The sequence below is a fragment of the Bufo bufo genome, chromosome 2, assembly GCF_905171765.1.
Source record: "Bufo bufo chromosome 2, aBufBuf1.1, whole genome shotgun sequence".
NCBI classification, from domain to species: Eukaryota; Metazoa; Chordata; class Amphibia; order Anura; family Bufonidae; genus Bufo; species Bufo bufo.
Genome location: NC_053390.1, coordinates 298,057,797 through 298,079,182, shown reverse-complemented (window position 1 = coordinate 298,079,182; position 21,386 = coordinate 298,057,797). Strand labels below are relative to the sequence as shown.

Below are 21,386 nucleotides of genomic sequence, written 5' to 3'. Positions count from 1 at the left end.
GGACTGAATGAAACACCTGAATTCAATGATAAAAAGGTGTTTCCTAATACAAATAGTGTATGTATCTGAAAATTAAAATCTCTTTATAGGAAATGTACTGGTCAGGAGAGAGTGCTGGATGCCTAAATCAGAATACACATCTACTGAGAACTGTAGAGGTGATTAGAAAGGTAAATAGTTAACAAAAAAATGCAGTTACTAGATGTCCTAGTGTTTAAGGTTGCGAAATAATATTTGAACAAAATGTATCAGAAAGATTTGCAGTGCATTAGAGAGTAACACTTATGACTCATGATTGTTTGCAGAGATACTGGAACATTTTAGGCGCTCCAGCATTAATCACTAGGGTTTTATGTGTTACGGTAAAACAGGATGGGTTGGGTAGAAGCAATGTGTTATGGACTGATTGCAAGATATGACAGGCAGACATGGGGAAGCAGCGCTTGTTTGTAATCTACTAGGATACCTTCTGACACTGCAACACACAGTGGTCATATTGAGGTAAAAGTGAGTATTCATGTAATATTGTGCAGTACTTTCAGTTCCTATAGGTGAATTACTGACAGTTATTTCATTAAGTGGCTTGTTTTGTAATGTGTTGTTAAGCAAGCAGTACTCTTCTTTTATTTCCCCATTTTTCACAATTTTATGTAATATATTACAACTATTATATGGATTTCAAGTCTGTCTGCTACTCTTCAGCAACATATACTAGAGTGGTTTAATCTAAAAACTACATGTGCAGAGTGGTCAAACGATGCATGAAGTGTACAGTATAAAGCAGAAAGGAATGCATTTTGTTCTGTACGGTTTCTAGTAGAGATGAACGAAGTTTTGAAAAATTTGATTCAGACAATTCACCAAAGTTCTTCAAGAAATTTGATTTGTTCCGAATTAATTTGTCACGAATCATGATAAATCGGGTATACCCAAGCCACTCTGCCTGATCATATTTGTTGGCCCAATGTCATTGTGAAGACTTGGAACTTAAACTGCAGGGACAGTGCAGGGAGAGCGCAAGGAGAGGGTATCACCATGTGCATTATGTTCTAGTGTTCTGTAGGTACTGAGCCATCAGTATTACAGGCAGTTGTAATTTATCATCGTCTACACCACTGTGCAGGGAACTAAAATTCATAGCTAATCCTTTCTGTTAACTGTGGAATTACTGTGCGTCAGTATTACAGGCTAATAAAAGTGTAAGGTCTAATTTATCGCCATGGACTTAACCGTATAGTGCCCCAAGATTCAAGTAGTGGCCCCTTGGCAGCAGAAGTATCAGTAATGGCACCATGACAGAGTGGGGAGGGTGGCAGCAGTGGCAGTAAGGCTGTGTTAACATCACTGTTTATGTTTCCGTTCTTCTGATCCGTCAGAAGTACATAAAACAAAAAAAAGCAATCCTGTATTTTGAGCATCCATAAAGTCTCTTTCTGGTGGTCAGTATTTTGTCAGTGTTTTGCATCAGTATTGGATCGAAAATTGTAAGCCAAAAACAGGAGTGGGTCCAAAACAGAGATAAAATGTAATGGAATTCTATTTGCTTATCATATGTGTGGTGGACCCATTCCTGCTTTTGGCTTAAAAATTATGTTCAAATACTGATACAAAACACTGGCCAAACACCGACTAAACAAACGTATTAGCTACAATGAATTTGGGTCGAGCAGGTAGAGTGATTTGTGTGGTTCATTCCAATAACCAACGACACTCCTCCCTTATGGCAATAATCCAGCCGCCATATTAGGATTAGTTTTAATCCTAAAACATGTTGAAAGAAAAGTAAATGCCATTAAGTTCATAGTATGGCAGGACCCCGGATCTTATGGAGGGAACCACATAGGCTAAAATTTTGTTAAACTGCACAGTGACGTAGAATTTGTTTAAACTTTGTTGTGGCTGTAAGGCCTCATGCACACGTGTTTTTTCACTGTCAGTGATTTGGCTTCAGTGGTCCGTGTCCGATTTTGCTTCAGTTGTGTTTCCTTGAGTCTTCCTTTTTTTTTGTCTGACAGGGGAAAAAAAAGGAAGGTTAATGAAAAGTGTAATTTTATTGCACCAATGTCTTGTAGAAAAAAACGGACACGGACGCGGACACGGATGACATACCAGTTGTGCATCAGTATTTTTGAAGGATCCATTGACTTGAATGGGTCCGTCCTCTGTTTTCCACTGACAAGAATAGGACAGGTTATATTTTTTTGACGGACTGGAATCAAGGATCACGGACGCAGAGAAAAAACGGAGGACTATCAGTTTTTTTTCACAGCTCCATAGAAATGAATGGGACCTCCGCTAAACTGTGAAAAATGACGGAACGGACGCGGATGCACACAACGGTCGTGTGCATGAGGCCTAAGAGTGACGTTGAATAAAATTTTCCATAACAGAACGTGGTAGCTAGGAAAGATGAATTTGGGTCCAGTTTGTGTCTGGTAATACCATCGTAGTTACAACCGTAAACGATCGCAATAACTATGCAAACTAAGAGTAGGACATGCTATATTTTTTTTGCGGGGCCACGGAACGGTGCAACGGATGCAGACAGCCCACGGAGTGCTGTCTGCATCTTTTGCGGCCCCATTGAAGTGAATGGGTCCGCACCCGAGCCGCAAAAAATGTGGCTCGGATGCGGACCACAAAAACAGTCGTGTGCATGAGGCCTAATTGTGTTGCTAAGCAAGTGTATTAGCTATGGTGAATTGGGTCTAGTGAGTGGAGACATTTGTGTGGTTCATTTCAATAACCAACGGCAAACCTCCTGTATAGCAATAGTCCAGCTGCCATGATTGATCCATCCAACAAGTTTGGCCCATCTGATTGAAGTGGCGTTCAGCACTAACTGTTCTGTGATGCCATTACATGTGTGGGGCTGCAAGCGCACTGCACTGAAGGGATCACCGTGTGTCTACCCTTTGCCGACAGGTGCGGGTTACCCGCTCAACGTAGTTCGCCATAGGAATCGGGGATTGTAATACTGGAACAGACAAATTTATTTGGTAAAATACAAATTTATTTGCTAAAAGACACATTTTTTCACTACAAGACTAACGTTTTTGCTAAAAGATAAAATAAAAAAATTTCTAGCAAAAAAGAACGTTCAACTCGTAGGCAATTTTGCTGTCCAAAGAATCAATTTATTTGCACTACGAGGGTGTTAAATAAGACCGCTTTGTAACACTCAATCACAGTAACTGTCACAGAAGCAGTTGAATATCAATGTGGACACGCCACAAACAGTAGAATGAAGCACTAGTGTTGAGTGAGCATGCTCGGCCGAATACCTGTTCGGCTCGAGCATCACTATGCTCGGCACATGGCGGTACTCGGCCGAGTACCGCATGTGCTCGAGCACCATGCTCGAGTCTCCTCCCCGCAGGTTTCGCGGCTGCTAAGCAGCCAATAAACGTGCAGGTAAGTACTGCCATCACTGTAATGCCAGTAGCCATGTTGGCTACTGGCATTACAGTGATTGGCTGGCCGGAACGCATCATTGGGTGCTATATAGCACCTGGTGATGCGGATTCGGCTCATTGTGAGTCAGGGAGAGCTGCACTTAGGAAGGGACAGATAGTTTCAGGAGTGTGATCGCAATATATTCGATAGAAAAAAGTTTCAAAGACCCAAAAGTCTTTTAAGGACTTTTGTGTGTGGTGGCAGGCTGGCAGCAATATAATTTAGCCAGCGAATTATTTTTCGATACTTTACAATACTTTTTCGATAGAGGGTGTCTGCAGTGACTTGTGACATTTGTGCTGCAATACCTTCTGTGTGTCAGGGCTAGATATTGGGAAAAATATTACTGACAACAAATATATATATTTTTTCCATAATTTATCCACACTTTGCCTATAAACGGTGTCTGCAGTGAATTGTCACATCTGCGCTGCAATAGCGTGTGTCAGGGCCAGATATTTGGAAAAATATTTGCGAAAACAATTATATTTTTTCCATAATTTATCCACACTTTGCCTATAAACGGTGTCTGCAGTGAATTATCACATCTGCGCTGCAATAGCGTGTGTCAGGGCCAGATATTGGGAAAAATATTAGCGAAAAAAATTATATTTTTTCCATAATTTATCCACACTTTGCCTATAAACGGTGTATGCAGTGAATTGTTACATCTGCACTGCAATAGCGTGTGTCAGGGCCAGATATTGGGAAAAATATTAGCGAAAACAATTATATTTTTTCCATAATTTATCCACATTTTGCCTATAAACGGTCCCTTATAACATATAACATTTAATATGAAGAAGGCGAGCATTAAGGGACAGGGAAGTGGCTGTGATGCTGATGGTGCACGCAGAGGCCGTGGCCCTGGGCGCGGTGAAACTGTGCCTGCTGCCAGAGCACAAGAAAAACAATCATCCAAGATACCTAGCTTTATGTCCCAGTTTGCAGGGCGGCGCAGGACACCACTTTTGAAGTCATCCCAGTGCGAGCAAGTGGTCGGTTAGATTGCAGCAGATAGTGCTACCAGTCGGTTAACCACCACCCTGTCTTCCACCAAGTCCAGTCTCAGTAGCCAGGAGTCTGGTCCACACAATCTTCACCCTGATCCTCCTTCCTCCCACCATTTACAGTCTGGCCAAACAAGTGATCCCACACTCGGAAATTCCGAGGGCCTCTTTGCATCGTCATTATTTGATTTGGCCCTCTCGCCAAGCACACTTGAAGAGGGACCTGAGATCCTGTGCCCTGATTCCCAACCTCTTTAGCATCCAGAGTCACAAGAACATGACGCTGGGGTACAGAAATGAGTGTTTAATGAGGTGGATGATGATGAGACACAGTTGCCAATGACTCAACCGCAATTACTCTCAAGAGGTTAAGGAAGAGGATGATACACAGTTGTCAATCACTGAGGTTGTGGTTAGGTCAACAAATCAGGTCGATGATCAGAGTGAGGAAGTGGAAGAGGAGGTGCTAGATGAAGAGGTCACTGACCCAACCTGGGAAGGTGGCAACAAGCCGAGCGAGGAGAGCAGTACAGAGGGGGAGGGATCTGCAGCACTGCAACAGGCTGGAAGAGGCAGTGGGGTGGCAAAAGGTAGAAGGCAGGCACCACTAAACAGGCCTGCAACTGTTCCACGGAGCACCCCCTTGCGTAAATCTCCCTTGCCAAAGGGTAGGTGTTCGGCATTATGGCGCTTTTTTGAGGAAAGTGTGGACGACAAAAGAATAGTAGTTTTCAACCTGTGCCACACCAAAATGAGCCGGAGAGTGAACACTAGCAACCTCACCACGACCAGCATGATCCGCCACATGGCATCAAAGCACCCTAATAGGTGGGCCGAACGACTGGGTCCACAATCTATATCTGCGGGTCACACCACTGCCTCCTCTTTCCCTGTGTTAAGTGCTGGACAATCCCCAATCCAAGACACAGGCCCGGATGCCTCCCTCCCTGCACCTGGACCTTTGCAAGCTCCATCAGCGACCACATCCACTTCCCTGTCCCAGCACAGCGTCTAAATGTCATTACCCCAGGCATTTGAACATAAGCGCAAATACCCAGCGACCCACCCACAGGCCATAGCACTAAATGCGCAGCTTTCCAAATTACTGGGCCTGGAAATGTTGCCATTTAGGCTTGTGGACACTGAGGCCTTCCGCAGCCTGATGTCGGTGGCTGTCCCTTGTTATGCAGTCCCAAGCCGAAACTATTTTTCAAGGTGTGCCATGCCAGCCTTACACCAACATGTGTCCCTTAACATCACACGTGCCCTGACCAACGCAGTTACTGGGAAGGTCCACTTAACCACAGACACATGGACAGGTGCTTTCGGACAGGGACGCTACATTTCCCTGACGGCATACTAGGTGAATGTTGTGGAGGCTGGGAGTGACTCACACCCTGGGATGGCACAGGTGCTACTGACACCAAGGATTGCAGGCCCCAATTCCATCAGGGTTACCGCCACCACCTATGTTAGTGGCTCCAACCCCCACTTCTCCTCCTCTGCCTCCTCCTCCACTGACACCTTCAAATTATCCGCATGCAACACCAGTCAGTCATCAGTCCGTAGCTGGAAGCAATGTAGCACTGCAGTGGGGAAGCGGCAACAGGCCGTGCTGAAGCTGATCTGCCTAGGTGACAAACAGCACACCGCCGCAGAGCTGTGGCAGGGGATAAGAGACCAGACTGAGCTGTGGCTCTCGACACTCAACCTAGAACCAGGCATGGTTGCGTCTGATATCGGCCGTAACTTGGTGGCAGCTTTGGAGCTGGGCAACCTTAGACACATCCCATGCCTTGCCCACATATTCAACCTTGTGGTTCAGCGGTTTCTAAAAACATCCCCCAATTTGCCTGAGCTACTGGTGAAGCTCTGCCGCGTGTGTGCACATTTCCACAAGTCACCGACAGCTTCAGCCAGTCTGTCAACGCTGCAGCGGCGCTTGAAATTGCCAGCTCACTGGCTGTTGTGCGACGTGAGCACGCCCTGGAACTCCACGTTCCACATGTTGGCCAGGCTTTGTGAGCAGCAGAGGGCAGTTGTGGAATACCAGCTGCAACATGGTCGTCGCCTTTCCAGTTAGCTTCCGCTATTCACAAGCGAGGAGTGGGCATGGATGTCTGACCTCTGTGAGGTTTTACGCAACTTTGAGGAATCAACACAGATGGTGAGCGGCGATAACGCTATTGTCTTCTCAAACAATTCTGCTCACAATTAAGGACGACGCTGTGCATGTGGAAGAGGTGGAAATGGGGGAAGACATTACACAGGTTGATGATAGTCAGACCACCCTCAGTTCGTCTTCTCAGCGTGAATTGGAGGCTGAAGAGGAGGAGGAGCAGGAGACGCTTGCCTCAGCTACAGAGGGTAGTACTCATGGACATTTAATTCCATCTGTTCTGCGTGGGTGGGCAGAAGAGGTTGAGGAGATTGAGAGTGATCCTACTGATGACAACAGCGAAGTCTCGCCTGTTGGTACTCTGGCTCACATGCCTGACTTCATGTGAGGCTGCCTTTTCCGCGACCCGCACGTTATACGCATTTTAAACCACACGGAAAACTGGTTGTTCATCCTTCTCGACCGCCGCTACAATGAGAACTTCTCATCTCTCATTCCTCTGGTGGAGAGAATGAGAAAAATGATGCAATACCAGAAGAAATTGCTCCAAAATATTCCATCTGATAACGCTGGCGGCAGAATCCGTACTTCCTTTGCCAACCAAGGAGGGGATACAAGGGGAACACACAGCAGTTCCAACAGAGGCAGAGCAACACTCTCCAAAGCCTGGACCAGATTCATGACACCCCGGCAGCACCCTCACCCTGATGCATGACCTAGTGCCACAAGGAGAGAAACATTTTGGAAGATGGTGAAGGAGTACATAGCAGAATGTGTCAGCATCCTCAATGATACCTCAGTGCCTTACAACTACTGGGTGTCCAAGCTGGACACGTGGCACGAACTTGCGCTCTACGCTTTAGAGGTGCTGGCCTGCCCTGCCGCCAGCGTTTTGTCTGAGCGTGTATTTAGTGCTGCTGGTGGCATTATAACAGATAAGCGTATCTGCCTGTCAACTGAAAATGCTCACAGGTTGACTCATATAAAAATGAACAAGGCCTGGATTGACCATGACTTCTCGACTCCGCCAGAGGAATGCTGATGAACATAAAGGCACTTTACATGTGTTGTTTTTAATGTACAGGGAGTGCAGAATTATTAGGCAAGTTGTATTTTTGAGGATTAATTTTATTATTGAACAACAACCATGTTCTCAATGAACCCAAAAAACTCATTAATATCAAAGCTGAATATTTTTGGAAGTAGTTTTTAGTTTGTTTTTAGTTTTAGCTATTTTAGGGGGATATCTGTGTGTGCAGGTGACTATTACTGTGCATAATTATTAGGCAACTTAACAAAAAACAAATATATACCCATTTCAATTATTTATTTTTACCAGTGAAACCAATATAACATCTCAACATTCACAAATATACATTTCTGACATTCAAAAACAAAACAAAAACAAATCAGTGACCAATATAGCCACCTTTCTTTGCAAGGACACTCAAAAGCCTGCCATCCATGGATTCTGTCAGTGTTTTGATCTGTTCACCATCAACATTGCGTGCAGCAGCAACCACAGCCTCCCAGACACTGTTCAGAGAGGTGTACTGTTTTCCCTCCTTGTAAATCTCACATTTGATAATGGACCACAGGTTCTCAATGGGGTTCAGATCAGGTGAACAAGGAGGCCGTGTCATTAGATTTTCTTCTTTTATACCCTTTCTTGCCAGCCACGCTGTGGAGTACTTGGACGCGTGTGATGGAGCATTGTCCTGCATGAAAATCATGTTTTTCTTGAAGGATGCAGACTTCTTCCTGTACCACTGCTTGAAGAAGGTGTCTTCCAGAAACTGGCAGTAGGACTGGGAGTTGAGCTTGACTCCATCCTCAACCCGAAAAGGCCCCACAAGCTCATCTTTGATGATACCAGCCCAAACCAGTACTCCACCTCCACCTTGCTGGCGTCTGAGTCGGACTGGAGCTCTCTGCCCTTTACCAATCCAGCCACGGGCCCATCCATCTGGCCCATCAAGACTCACTCTCATTTCATCAGTCCATAAAACCTTAGAAAAATCAGTCTTGAGATATTTCTTGGCCCAGTCTTGACGTTTCAGCTTGTGTGTCTTGTTCAGTGGTGGTCGTCTTTCAGCCTTTCTTACCTTGGCCATGTCTCTGAGTATTGCACACCTTGTGCTTTTGGGCACTCCAGTGATGTTGCAGCTCTGAAATATGGCCAAACTGGTGGCAAGTGGCATCTTGGCAGCTGCACGCTTGACTTTTCTCAGTTCATGGGCAGTTATTTTGCGCCTTGGTTTTTCCACACGCTTCTTGCGACCCTGTTGACTATTTTGAATGAAACGCTTGATTGTTCGATGATCACGCTTCAGAAGCTTTGCAATTTTAGGAGTGCTGCATCCCTCTGCAAGATATCTCACTATTTTTGACTTTTCTGAGCCTGTCAAGTCCTTCTTTTGACCCATTTTGCCAAAGGAAAGGAAGTTGCCTAATAATTATGCACACCTAATATAGGGTGTTGATGTCATTAGACCACACCCCTTCTCATTACAGAGATGCACATCACCTAATATGCTTAATTGGTAGTAGGCTTTCGAGCCTATACAGCTTGGAGTAAGACAACATGCATAAAGAGGATGATGTGGTCAAAATACTCATTTGCCTAATAATTCTGCACGCAGTGTAGTTAATAGACTGTATTCCCATGCACCCCTTCCACCACAAACAAGGGTATATGGTTGAATATTCCTTTTCTCATCCTCCTACTTCTCTTCCATCATATCAACATGCATTGCTTATTCTTCACATATAATGCCCTCGCTTATATGGCCTTCAAATATTATTTTTTATAGGGTCCGCTCACCAGCAGGCCCTCACATATAATTTTTTACAGGGTCCGCTCACCAGCAGGTCCTCACATCAAATTTTTTAAAGGGTCTGCTCACCAGCAGGCCCTCACATCTAATTTTTTACAGGGTCTGCTCACCAGCAGGCCCTCACATCAAATTTTTTACAGGGTCCGCTCACCAGCAGGCCCTCACATATCATTTTTTACAGAGTCCGATCACCAGCAGGCCCTCACATCTACTTTTTTACAGGGTCCGCTCACCAGCAGGCCCTCACATCAAATTTTTTACAGGGTCAGCTCACCTGCAGGCCCAAACCTAAAATCTTTTACAGGGTCAGCTCACCTGCAGGCCCGCAACTAAAATCTTTTACAGGGTCAGCTCACCTGCAGGCCCACAACGCAAATCTTGTACAGGGTAAGCTCACCTGCAGGCCTGCAAATCAAATCTTTTACAGGGTCAGCTCACCTGCAGGCCCGCAACTCAATGTGAATGAGGCCCTCCTTTATGTGATATAAAGGTTTTACCGGAGTGCCTCTTCCTTGTAATTTTTGGCAGCACTTGCACTTTATATACAAGTAAATATACAGTAAAGAATGTTTTCAATAAATTTTTACTATAAAATCGATTTTTTTACTTTGGTTTTGTGCATAAAACCTTAATTAGATTCTGGGCCTGGTGATCACTTTAAGGCCTTTTAAGCAGCAGCAGCATGGTGATAAAAATGAGTGGCAAGGTGACATGGTCTGGAGATGGCAGCATGAGGAGGCCACATAGTGGCACAATGACTGAGTCTGGATAAAAGACTAAGGCCACAGATTGTTTAGAAAGATGCAGATGGAAAGAATCTGTGGAGCTGTATCACGGTCACCTGCAGATTAATGCAGACCAGGGGCATAGCTATAGGGGAAGCAGGGGAAGCTGCAGCTTTGGGGCCCTGACCCAGAAGGGGCCCATCCAGGAAGAGGAGGACTAAAGGATTTGGTCAGGGCCCCCTCAACAGTATCACACAATAAAATTATATACAGTGACAGTATAGACAGTGTATAAAACGGATGGAACAGCTGCTGGCCCTGGTCTGAGAGAGCGATCTTTACTAGCCACAGGAATGGGGGTGGCCTGAAAGGAAAGGGTCGCTAAAAAATGATTCATAAATTTGCTGTAGGGCCCAGTCATTTCTAGCTACGCCACTTATACAGCCCACAAAAGCAAGTTGGGTTTATCGATTCCAAAGCCTTAATTAAATTGTGGGCCTGGTGATCAGTTTAAGGCCTTTTAAGCAGCATCAGCAGCAGCATGGTGATAAAACTGTGTGGAAAGGTGACATGGTGTAGAGATGGCAGCATGAGGAGGCCACATAAGGGCACAATGACAGTCTGGATAAAAGACTGAGGCCACAGATTGTTGAGAAAGATGCAGGTGGAAACAAATCTGTAGAGCTGTATGAAGGTCACCTGCAGATTAATGCAGCCATCAAAATCAAGTTGGGTTTTTCGGTTCCACCTCAGCTCACCAGCAGGCCAGCACCTAAAATCTTTTACTGGGTCAGCTCACCTGCAGGCCCGCAACTCAAATCTTTTACTGGGTCAGCTCACATGCAGGCCCTCGCATATAATTTTTTAGAGGGTCAGATCAGCTGCAGGCCCTCGCATATAATGTTTTACAGGGTCAGCTCACCCGCAGGCACTCGCATATAATGTTTTACAGGGTCAGCTCACCTGCAGGCCCGCAACTCAAATCTTTTACAGGGTCAGCTCACCTGCAGGCCTGCAACTCATGCTGCCTTGCTTTGAAGTAGTAGCCATAGCCGTTTATCAGGCTCCCTCTCCGAGGGACAATGATTCCCCATTACCGGTGGTCACCATGTTAGGCGCATAAAAGAACATCGAAAGTTGATATGGAAGATATCCAAATGGATCAGGGACGTGCGATCAGGCAGAAGTTATCTAGAGTCAACAAAGCGGCAGCAGGGCCTCTCCTGTATAACGTTTCCTCATCCAAAATATTGCAGTGACATTCCCTGTAATTTTTTATTGCTCATTCCAATAACAGGGCATCTTACGAGTCCTGTATTGTTATTTATCGTCACTACCTCCACGAGTCGGGAGTGTGTGATTTACGCGACACCCGCTTGTCTTCCTTGGATGTGTTAGGCGTTTCTCAGGCTCCCTCCCCGGAATCAAACACTGATTCCCAGTTACCCGTAGTTTACAATGGTTTTGAGCTGACAATTACATCGAAAGTTGATAGGCCAGACATCCGAATGGATCGTCGCCGTCACGGGGACGTGCCATCGGCCCCAGGTTAACTAGAGTTACCAAAGCGGCAGCAGGCCACCGCCCATAATGTTTTAGATGGTCAGATCAGCAGGCCCTTGCTCCTAATGTTTTTGAGGGTCACCAGCAGGCCATCAATCATGATTTTCAAAGGGTGTGTATGATGCCCTCCTTTATGTGTAACTAAGGGTGTATCGGAGTGCCTCTTGTAATTTTTGGCAGCACTTGCACTTTATATGCAAGTAAATATTCAGGAAAGAATGTTTTCTATCAATTTTTCCTCTAAAATCGATTTTTTTTTCCCTTTGTTTTGTGCGTATTATTGTCATTATGTGAAAGTGCCGTACTATTTGGACAACATAGTTCCCAGCAGCAACCAGCGAGTCCAAGATGCAACAATTTCTGACATTTTCTTATGAACCAGGCACCCTCCCCTCTTCAGAGCAGGGGGTATTTGGTTTACTGCTCGGGTTCTCCCATTGACTTCCATTATACTCAGGTGCTCGGTCGAGCACCCAAATATCACAATGTGTTCGGCCCGAGCACTACGGTGCTCTATCAACACTATGATACAGGTGTATCACCCCAGTTTGTGAATCAGGGCCTAATAGCAATGCTTATCTATTTATCAATGTGGACATGCCACAAACAGTAGAATGAGACACGTGTATCATGCCAATTTGTTAATCAGGGCCTAATAGAATTGCTTATCTATTAATCAATGTGGACATGCCACACACAATACAATGGGACAGGTATATCACCCAATTTGAGAATCAACGCGTAATTGAATTGCTATTAAACAAGGTGGACAGCCCATTAACAGTAGAAGTAGACAGGTTATTCACCCCAATTTCAGAATCAAGGCCTAATGGAATTGCTTATCTATTGTTGTGGCAGGCCAAGGGTCAGCCACGTGATGATCGTTGCCTCGTGTTCAGGTGAATGACGTCGACGGAGGAAAATGACAGAAGTCTGAGTTTAGTTCAAAACCTTGTCAGGACCCTAACATAATGTGTCCTGCATCCTTTATTTATACACAGTTCAAAAGGGTGTAACCCCTCAAAGTAAAACATGATTGGTTTACAGACATTTCAATAATGGCTTTTGAATCCATCTATTGATTGGTTAGCATTTTACCAGTTTCACTTTAGCAAAAATGTGTTAACTAATGAGTTTAGATTTTTTAACAAGAGATGCAGATTTCGGTTAGTAGTACGTACAAACCTTATCTTATCTTAACACACACAGCTCACTCTTATAGGTTTTTTAGCTTATGCTTGTTCTTTTCCAAATGTCACCACATTGTATCACGTATACAGAGAAAATGAAAAGATCTTATGAATTTTATATCCACTTTCAGAAAAGCTGGATAATTTCCTTAACACTATCAAACAAGGTGGACACCCCATAAAACAGTAAACTTAAAAAGCTTATTCACCCCAAGTTGAGAATCAAGGCCTAATGGTATTGCTTATCTATTAAACAAGATGTTCACCCCAATAACAGTAGTATTAGAAAGCTTATTCCCTCCATTTTGAGAAGCAAGGCGTAATAGATTTGCTTATCTTTTTAACAAGGTGGACACCTAAATAACAGTTAAATTGCACAGCTTATTCACCCCAATATGAGAATCAAGGCAAAATAAACCTGCATATTTAGTAAACAAGGTGGACACCCCAATAACAGGAGAAGTAGACAGCTTATTCACCCCAAATTGAGAATTAAGGCATAATAGAATTGCTTCTCTATTTAAATAAGGTGGGCACCCCAACAACAGTAAAATTAGATAGCTTATTCACCCCAATTTGGGTATCAAGGCCTAATGGAATTGCTTATCTTTCTAACAAGGTGTACACCTAAATAACAGTTAAATTACACAGCTTATTCACCCTAATTTGAGAATCAAGCCCTAATGGAATTGCTTATCTGTTAAACAAGGTGGACACTGTTTAATTAGATAGCTATGTGCCCTACACAGGGATTACAAAAGAACAACGGTCATTGGACCAAAAAAATCCCTTTAGGGATCTCCACTAAATTTGTAAAATTATCTCTTTATTTCATTATTTTAAAACATGCGGTATCAGGACAGAAGGAATAGTTAAAACTATCAGTCCAAGATGGGTTTTGATGCCAATTTACCCACTGGCTGCTAGTAATCACTAGCGGTAACTGAGAGGCATGTGGCCATATGGATGTTGTAACCACATCCAAATGCTCATTACACTGTTTTGGAAAATGAGCAAAACAACATGTGTGATTTTAAATGCAATTTTGCAAAGGTATGCACATAACCCTATTCCTAAAGGAATACATTAGCCATTGGCAGCAGAGTGTGACTTGTATTGTCATAGGGGCAGGCTGGTGCTGTGATAGCTAGTTGGTTGTGCACATGTATGCTCATAAAAAGCAGGCTTTGGATGACTGAATAGTGCTAAAGTCTAACCACACAAGTATTTATTGTAGTTGATATTTGCCTGTTTATTCCACAGGTATAGCACTTTGGTCAGTTGCCCTGCAATTGCTACAATGTGTATTTAACACATGACTAAATGGCATACATTGTTGCTAAACACTATCTGTGTGCCGCCCCTATCTTTATCTATCTGTACTGTGCAGTGGCAAGCCTTAATGGACACACATGTTGCTGACTAACTTGCCCTCAGTGAAACATCGCTCACTGTGTTTGCCACTTGGACTGTCTAAAACTAAAGCACAGCACGATTACACCCCACCCGACATGTTTCGCCACGGAAGTGGCTTCGTCAGGGGATGTGAATCAAGACCTAATGGAATTGCTTATCTATTAAACAATGTGGACACTGTTTAATTAGATTGCTATGTGCCCTACACAGGGATTAAAGCAAAGTAGACTGTCTGAAATGTATCCCTCACTTCCATGCTAGTGAGAACCACGCTCTGCGTGGCCAGAATGGAAGAATCTCAATGGCTTTTGCTTTCTCTTCCAGAATTTTCATTAAAACTCTCAGGATTAAGGGAAGCAGGGGAAACACAAAAACCAGTGACCCCTTCCAGCAGTTGCTTCCCTCGAATGATAAAGGGAGCAAAATTATTCCAATTTTCTATTGTGAACAGAGGCCATAACATCTAAGGCCAGTTGATCCATCCTGTGTACCACCTTGTTAAAAACCTCTTGGTTCAGGCTCCATTCCCCTGGATGAATCTGATTCCTGCTGAGGAAATCCACTTTTTGATTCACAGCTCCTCTCATATGGAGAGATGAAATGCCTTTGGTTTTCTGTTCTACCTATTTCATCAGGAGTCTTCATTCTTCTTCCAACTGTGGGCTTCTGGTTCCCCCTTGTTTGTTGATTTAAAATACAGTGGGGAGATTGTCTGACTGTACAAGAACAGAGTTGTGTTGGAGTAGAGACTGAAAATGCATCAGAGCCAATCTGACTGCTCTCAATTCTTTCATATTGGAAGATAATAACTTGTCTTTGTCATACCACTGCCTTTGGATCCACTGATTGTCCACATGGACACCCCAACCCCAAGAGGATGCATCCGTGATGAGGAGTTTCAGGGGATGAGGAAGAAGACATCTTCCTTTCTGAAGACATGAGGGGACTAGCCACCAAAGAAGATCTTGCTTTGTGGAACACCAGATTCTGAGATGAAGATGACATCTGTTGAAGAAAGAATGTTCTGCTAAAGAGACAAAATGTGGGCCTTTGCCAATGGAACACTGTCGATAGCCCAGGTTAGGAGGCAAATCGGACCGTCACTAAGGTTTGAGAGATCAGATAATGAGTTCCGCTGCGATTCTTAAATCTCCTTTCTTTGGATAATGTTATTGTCATTCGATTGGAATCTATGATAAATCCCAGGAACTGTAATTCTTTGGTCGGAATAAGGTGAGATTTGGTCTTGTAGATCAGGAAGGCGTGATGTTGTAGCAGGAGAACAGTCGAATGGAGATCTTGGGACAACTGCTTAGCAGAATTAGCCTTCACCAGCCAGTCGTCTAGGTATGGAACCACACAAACCCATTTCATCCTCAGAGTTGGCAGGCAAGTAAACAGCCAATGAAGAACGGCCGATGGAGAGTCACACAGAGAAACTTGAGATGCTTTGGTAGAATAGAAATGTGAAGATAAGCATCCCTCAGGTCTATCTTTGCTAGAAAATCTCCTTTGTTTAGTAAGGTCAAGAAAGGACCTGATAGTTTCCATCTTGAATTTTCATTTGACAAGGAAATTCTTTAAAAACGTGAAGTCTATGATTAGTCTCCATTTGCCTCCAGGTTTGGGAACTGGAAAAAACGTTGAATAAATTAATTTTCATTGTGTGTGTTTCGGAACCGGTTCTAGAGCACCCTTTGCACAAATTCTAGAAGAAGTTGAAGTATAATTGGATTGTGACTTGAATTGACAAGAAGCCTTGCTTTATAGTGGACGCTGCCCATGCATCTGAGGATGTTAGAGACCATTGCTGAGAAAAATATAGAAGTCTGGCTCCCACTTTTACTGTTTCCCTGGCGTCATAAATCAGATTGTTTTCTAATATCGTTCTTCTTTTTGAAGACCAAACTTTCATTTCTAGGCTTGAATCTTCTTTGACGCTTAGACCTGAGTGCCAAGGACCTAGAGGCAAATGCAATAGAAACCAGGGGAGCATCACATAGAAAATCAGAGGCTGACTACAGGAGTGGCATATTGGGGACAGGATTTCTTCTCTGGGAACTACAGCCTGTAAATCCTATGTGAGTTGGCTTAACCAGATCCGTAAAGCTCTAGCCACTGTAGCACAGGCAGCTTCACAAGCAGTAGCAGAGGCAAATAGGATTTTTTAATGAGAGACTCCGCCTTCCTGTCCATAGGATTTTTTAACAGACAGAGGTTCTCTGTAGGAAAAAAGCCCTCTTGGAAAGTCTCGCCACTGCCAGATGCACTTTAGGAGATGCCTCCCAATCCTGAGAGAATTTCCTATCTAACTTATAAGCAGATTTAAATCTCACTCCTGGATCATGTCTTTTTTCTGGTTTCTCCCAGTCGTGTTTCAACCAGTCTTTCAGTAATGGATGACCTGGGAAAACCTTCTATTTTGTTGGAGGAAAATAAAAGAGTCTATCACGCTTAGACTTGTGATGTACATCTTTTTTAGACTCCACCGTCTACTTAACTGCTGTTAGCAGAGATTGTAGCTTGTCTTTGGTTAAGAGGAATAAATCGTCTGTGTCATCTGAATCAGACTCCTCTGACATAATTTGCCCCTCAGAAGCAGAAGAATCCTCAGATGATGAAAACCTCTGTTGGAGGAGAGAATACTTGCTCTTTCCTAGGTCTTTTGTATTTCTGCACATATACCATTTCATCAAATACCTTTTCCATTTTGTCCTTGAACCAGGAAAGGACATCTTTTGGCTGCATCTGACTTGACTGGTGGGGTGAAGTGCATTGGGAGCAGACATCAATGGAACACTCATCAGGAAGAGGCTGCTGGTATTGATTACACAGTTTGTGTGTAGATTTGCTATTTCTCTTTCTGACCTGGTTCTGAGAGGCAGCCATATAAGATCAAAAGGAAACAAACAAAAGTAATTAGCAAAAGATCACTTATATATAGACATATGTTTAGGAAGCAAAGCTACCCATATAATCAGCAGAGAAATATTTCATAGTAATAGGCAGGGGTCTCATGAGCCAAACAGACTCCTGCTTAACAAGCCATCAATACAAATGTGTGGGCAGAGAACACCTCAAGCCTCAGAGACCATGTACCTTGCTGGTAGAGAAACCTCTGCAGGCTTGCAGAGTGCGCCTGGCATTTGAAGCTAGCGGAAGATAAGTTCTGCTTCCTGTGATGCGCCGGCAAACCCCAGAGCATGCACAATATGGATGAAGCTCCCCACAACCTCCAGCACCAGCCCCCGGCATTGCAAACCCCGCAGTGACACCTGTGAATGGGTGAGAGCTGTGCTTCCACAACCACTGTTACCCAACACCAACAGGGGATGGGTGGGTGGGTTGGGAGTAATAAACAACACAGTCTGCGTATTCAGTGTGCTCTGTGTAAAATACACCTAAGAGAAGGCAGCACACCGAACAACTTCAAGGGACAGAGACCCCTCTCTGTACTACGGCTTGGGATCACAAAACCTCCATGTTCTTTAACCACCTCCCATCCGCACGTTGACTATAAACGTCTGGGAGGTGGTTCTCTATCTCTGAATGGACACTTCTGAATGTCCATTCAGAGATCGCAGCTGCACGCTAATCGTGCAGCTGCAAATCGGGTTGCCCGCTGTCCGTGACAGCAGGGCAACCCTTAGAGAAGGCAGGGATAGTTCCTAGGTGTCCCTGCCTTCTAGATCGCTGTATACACAGCGCTCACCGAGCGCTGTGTATACAGAGCAGGAAGCGCTATGCGCTTTCTGTTCCGGCCCGGCAGTCATGTGACCGCCGGGGCCGGGAGAGTGCAGGAGCTGTCGGGTCTTTCACAGCCCGTTACAGGAGAAATCAATAGTGAAAAAAATAACAAAAAAAAAGGAAGTTAAATGTCCCCCAGAGGTCTTGTATGACCTTATGGGGGACGAAAAGTGTAAAATAAAAAATAAAAAAAGAAAGCGTTAAAATAAAAAAAATTAAAAAAGGTTTCACATGTAAAAAAAAACAAAAATTCCCCAAGTAAGGAATAAAAAAAATGTTAAAAATAGAAAAAGATTAATAAAATAGACATATTTGGTATTGCCCTGTCCGTGACTGTCAGCTCTATAAATATATTGCATGATCCACCCAGTCCGATAAACACCATAAAAATAAAATAAAAACGGTGTAAAAAAAGGCCATTTTTGTCACCTTACATCACAAAAAGTGCAACACCAAATGATCAAAAAGACGTATGTCCCACAAATCGGTACCAATAAAACAGTCACCTCATTCTGCAAAAAATGAGCCCCTACATAAGAAACCGCTTAAAAAAATAAAATAAAACTATAGCTCTCAGAACATGGAGACACTAAAACATCATTTTTTTGGTTTAATAAATGCTATAATTGTGTTAAAGTGAAATAAATAAGAAAAAGTATATATATTAGGTATCGCCGCATCCGTAACAACCAGCTCTATTACATGACCTAACCCCTCGGGTGAACACCGTAATTTTTTTTTAATAAAAACTGTGTCAAGAAAAGCCATTTTCTGTCACCTTACATCACAAAAAGTGCAACACCAAGTGATCAAAAAGGCATATGTCCCACAAAATGGTACCAATAAAACCATCACCTCATCCCGCAAAAAAAGAGCCCCTACATAAGAAAATCATTTAAAAAAAATATAGCTCTCAGAATATGGACAAATAATTTTTTTGTTTAAAAAATGCTATTATTGTGTAAAATCTAAATAAATAAGAAAAAGTATACATATAAGGTATTGCCACGTCCATAACCATCTGCTCTATAAAAATGTCACATGACCTAACCCCTCAGGTGAACGCTGTAAAAATAATTAAATAAAAACTGTGCTAAAACAACCAATCTTTTGGTCACCTTGCCCCATAAAGTATTATAATAAATGATCAAAAAATCATATGTACCCAAAAATAGTACCAATAAAACTGGCACCTTATCCCTTAATTTCCAAAATGGTGTCACTTTTTGGGAGTTTCTACTGTAAGGGTGCATCAGGGGGGCTTCAAATGGGACCTGGCATCTAAAAACCAGTTCAGCAAAATCTGCCTTCCAAAAACCATGTGGCGATCTTTTTCTTCTGTGCCCTACCATGTGCCCGTACAGCAGTTTATGACCACATGTGGGGTGATTCTGTAAACCGCAGAATCTGGGTAAAAAATATTAAATTTTGTTTGGCTGTTAACCCTCGATGTGTTAAAGAAAAAATTAGATTAAAATGGAAAATCTGCCCAAAAAGTGAAATTTAAAAATGTTATCTTAATTTTACTTTAATTCTTGTGGTAAAATCAGTTTGTAAAATCAGTTTTAAGTAACTTGAGGGGTGTAGTTTCTACAATGGGGTCATTTATGGGGGTATCCACTATGTAAGCCCCACAAAGTGACTTCAGACCTGAACTGGTCCTTAAAAAGTGGGTTTTGGCAATTTTCTTAAAAATTTTAAGAATTGCTTCTAAACTTCTAAGCCTTTTAACGTCCTAAAAAATTAAAATTACATTTCCAAAATGATGCCAACATAAAGTAGACATATAGGGAATGTTAAGTAATTATTTTTTTATGAGGTATCACTTTCTGTTTTGAAAGCAGAGAAATTGAAATTAAAAAAATTGTGAATTTATATATTGACTCAAATTTATGACTATCATGAAGTACAATGTATCACGAGAAAACAATCTCTGAATGGCTTGGATAAGTAAAAGTGTTCCAAAGTTATTACAACATAAAGTGAGATATGTCAGATTTGCAAAATTAGGCCTGGTCAGGAAGGGGGCAAATGGCCCGGATGTGAAGTGGTTAAAGGGATAATGAAAACAGACATGTCTCTTTATACCTAGAGAAAAAAGAAATACATTGTGTGCCTGTTCATTAGCTCCTTATAAAGGGGTAGTGTCTGATTGATTACTTAATAATTTACTGCTGTCTAATATTTCTCTTCTGATTGTACCTAGGGGATAAAACCCTATTTGTTTTGTGCTGCTGTAGGACATCCAGGAAAAAGCCGATTCACCTAAAAAGTATTTGCCCCTATTATCCTTCCATTGTAAGAGTGCTTGTCTTACTGCCAACTCATGGTGTCATAGTTTCTATTATTATACCTTTTATAATGCCATGATTAGCTATGTTAATAAAAAGACGACACATATATAGAGTAAGAATAATTTTGTATATTTATTTAAGTAGTAGATACACATTTGGCCGCGATGCTTATTATGTTACCTATATTTATATAATTGATAAATAACAAAATATACCAAATGTATATAATATAAATCAAATCAAACAGAATAATAACCACCTATAGTCCACTCAGACTTAAGTGACTTTACCTTCATCAATAATCCTCGCGAAAAGAATAGGGTGGGGGGAGGTGTTTGATGAATATACTTACGTGAATGTGCACTAATCAATCTCATTTGCCTTATTGGTTTCAAGAAGACGTTGGAGGATTATCCAATCAAAATCGATCTTCAGTCGTCTCATGCCCATCTGGAAGGTTTATCAGGCTATACCATCCCACCTCTATCACCAGGTAAGATTCAAAATTCAAACTTTATTAAAATATATATAATTGAATACAATGATTGGTTTCTGTTTTAAAATAATTCACTTTGTTCTAATTTGTGTAAAATTTACATGTACATATTGTTTATGGTATATATTGCAATGTTTTTCACTATATAGGAGCTAAGAATTGCCTATGTGAGTAATACTGTTTTTATATTAATGTGTATTTTATTGCACTAGCTCTTTAAGGTATATTGATTCTAAGAAACTAAATGATGAAGCACATCACAGTGGGTGCCCTGCACCTCCAAAGGAGGCAAACCACACAGGTGCTATGGGGCCCAAGGGGGAAGGGGGCCCCTCTGTGGATGATAGGCATCCCTTAATTACACTTAAAGGGGTTGTCCGAGTTATGAAAAAAAATAATATAGCACTGAAAATCTGATATATAACTGAGCTAAGCAAGTTTTATGCAAAAAAATATATATATTTCCTCATTTCCCTGGTTCTTTTCTGGCCCTTTGTTTACATGCAATAAAAACAATCTCTGCCCCTCCCCCT

At 42.5% G+C, this 21,386-nt stretch overlaps 1 protein-coding gene across 4 annotated transcripts in view; it reads left to right on the top strand.

Moving 5' to 3' along the window:
- Positions 1-379: 379 nt before the first annotated feature.
- LOC120988974 (leukotriene B4 receptor 1-like) overlaps positions 380-21,386 on the top strand; it is a 97,974-nt gene continuing 76,967 nt past the window's right edge. Inside the window, exons 1-2 of one of the 4 annotated variants that reach the window (XM_040416797.1) lie at positions 380-501; positions 20,746-20,850. In XM_040416797.1, coding sequence (XP_040272731.1) covers positions 20,800-20,850 — 51 coding nt within the window. In that variant the 5' untranslated portion in view covers positions 380-501; positions 20,746-20,799. Of the gene's footprint in view, positions 508-20,153; positions 20,336-20,745; positions 20,851-21,386 lie in introns of those variants that run through there. The other 3 variants (XM_040416796.1, XM_040416798.1, XM_040416799.1) reach the window with 3 other exon arrangements.